General features: G+C 53.3%; 1 protein-coding gene across 1 annotated transcript in view; it reads left to right on the top strand.

Annotated features, from left to right (window-relative positions):
• Window positions 1–2500, top strand: part of LOC119579069 (calpain-A-like) — a 37943-nt gene that overhangs the window by 24942 nt on the left and 10501 nt on the right. The window contains 3 exon segments of the mRNA XM_037926795.1: window positions 1320–1433; window positions 1436–1468; window positions 1471–1532. Of these exon segments, the coding sequence (XP_037782723.1) occupies window positions 1320–1433; window positions 1436–1468; window positions 1471–1532 (209 nt within the window).

Consider the following 2500-nt stretch of genomic DNA (forward strand, 5'->3'; position numbering starts at 1 on the left):
GTAATGGTAGGGCGAAAGTATCAAAAGTCGAAATGGCTGTGTTGCATGTCCTGTGGGCGTGTACGTGGGCGTGTCTGGGCGTGGCTGCTTTCGTGCGGACAATACCGGACACGGGCGTAAAAATTTGTGAGAGAGGAAAGGGTAAATGGTGCCCGTATTAATGGCGCTGCTGATGGTGATGCTGGTGGTGGTATTGATTATAATGATGGTGATGATGTTAATGATAATGATGATGGTAATAATGGTAATGATAGTGATAATAATAGTAATAATAAGAATAATAATAATAATGATCATAAAAATAATAATAAAATTAATAATAAATATAATAATAATAATCATAATCATAATAAGAATAATAATAATAAATAATAGTAATAGTAATAGTAATAGTAATAATAGTAATAAGGATAATAATAATGATAATAATAATTATTATTATTGTTGTTATTATCATGATCATGATAATAATGATGATGATGATAATGATAATAATAGAAATAATTATCTCTCCCCACCCAATCATCCTTCCCCTCTCTCTCCGCCCGTCCTCCTGCTTCACCCTCCTCCCCCTCCTTCCATTTACTTCCCCTCTTCTCTCCCCACCTTCACCCTATCCTCCCTCCCTTCCCCTCCTCCTCTCCCCTTCCCCCTCTTTCTCTTCTCCCCCTCCCTCCTCTGTCCTCTGTCCTCCCCTATCCACCCTCCTTTCCCCTTTACCTCCTCCCTCCTGTTCCCCCTCTTACCTTTCTCCCTCTCCCCTCCTCTCCCCTCACCCCACTCCCCTCAATCTCCCCCTCCCTCCCCTCTCCCCTCCCCTCTCCTCAATCTCCCTCTCCTTACCTCCTCCCTCACCCCAATCCCCTCAATCTCCCCCCTCCGCTTCACTCCTCCCCTCACACCCACTCCCCCTCAATCTCCCCTCCCTCCCCTCCCCCTCCCCTCTCCCTCCCCTCTCCTCTCCCTCTCCCTCCCCTCTCCGCTCAATCTCCCCTTCCCTCCCCTCGTGTCCCACCCCCCCACCCCCTCCCCCTCCCCTCTCCTCAATCTCCCTCTCCCTCCCCTCTCCTCAATCTCCCCTTCCCTCCCCTCTCCCCTCCCCTCTCCTCAATCTCCCCTTCCCTTCCTCTCCCCTCACCCCACTCCCCTCAATCTCCCCCTCCCTCCCCTCCTCCTCAATCTCCCCTTCCCTCCCCTCTCCCCTCCCCTCTCCTCAATCTCCCCCTCCCTTCCTCTCCCCTCACCCCACTCCCCTCAATCTCCCCCTCCCTCCCTCTCCGCTCATCCCCCTCCCCTCAATCTCCCCCCCCCTCCCGCAGGTGGTGCCCCCGGAGCAGCCTCTCTTCGGCGACGGCTACACAGGGCTGGTCGTGTGCCACTTCTGGAGGTGTGTCGGGCTGGGAGTGGTGGACCGTGTGGCATCGAACGACCGATCGGCCTCCCCACCAAAGACGGGCGTCTCATGTTCCCGCACCGCACGCCGAACACGAGCGTGAGTTCTGGGTGGGGCTCGTCGAGAAGGCGTATGCGAAGTGAGTTGGGGGCGCGTGGGGGTGGGGTGGGGGGAAGAGGAGGAGGAGGGTGGTTTGGGGGAGGGGGTGTGGGGAGGAGGAGGGGGGTTTGGGGGGAGGGAGTGGTTTTGGGGAGGAGGAGGGGGGTTGGGGGAGAAGGAGGAAGGTTTGGGGGGAGGGGTGTGTGGGGAGGAGAGGGTGGTTTGGGGGGAGGGCGGTGGTTGGGGAGAAGAAGGGGAGGGGAGGATGGGGTTGGGGTGATAGAATATAGGGGAAAGGAGTGGGGGAAGAGGGGTTGTAGGGGTGAAGGAAGGGGTTGGGGAGGGTTGGGGGATGGAGGGGGTGTGGGGTTAGGGAAAAGAAAAGAGGTAATGAACGATTACAGAGAAGGCCTGAGAGTAGGAGGGAAGGAGGAGGAAGGAGAGAAGGAGGGAGGGAGGGAAGGGAGGGGGTGGGGAGAAAGAAGGAAGGAAGTTTAAGATAAGCGAGTGTTTCTTACGATTGTTTGTGGGTAAATATGACACCTGGGGGGTAAGGCGGGGTGGGGAGGGTGGGGGGGATAAGAAGTCCATGTCGATATCAAGTCAAATCCGTTGCCACGTGAATCTCCGGCCTAAAGCTTCTAAAGAGGTTTGGCCAGTGTTGACTACCAGGTCCACGCACGTCGACAAAGCCTGTTTATAATTATTCAAGACCTATATAAGAACTTCCAGAAGTCTATAGACCTTTGCAACAAATCCACGCCGTAAATGTAACTACGTCGACTTAACCTTGCAAGAAAGTTCCTCAGGTTTATAACACGGAGAAAAAAAAAACAAAGATGGTGGATTGTTTATAGCCATTTTTTGACAAAAGAGGAAGAGGGAGAGTTACTTTACGTGGAACTATAAGCCAAGTTAGTGCCTTGTTTTATAGCATGAGGAGGGGAAGAGAGGGGGAGAGAAGGGGAGAGAAGGGGAGAGGGGAAGAGAGGGGGGAAGGGGGAGGAC

The sequence above is a fragment of the Penaeus monodon genome, chromosome 11 (assembly GCF_015228065.2).
Source record: "Penaeus monodon isolate SGIC_2016 chromosome 11, NSTDA_Pmon_1, whole genome shotgun sequence".
NCBI lineage: Eukaryota > Metazoa > Arthropoda > Malacostraca > Decapoda > Penaeidae > Penaeus > Penaeus monodon.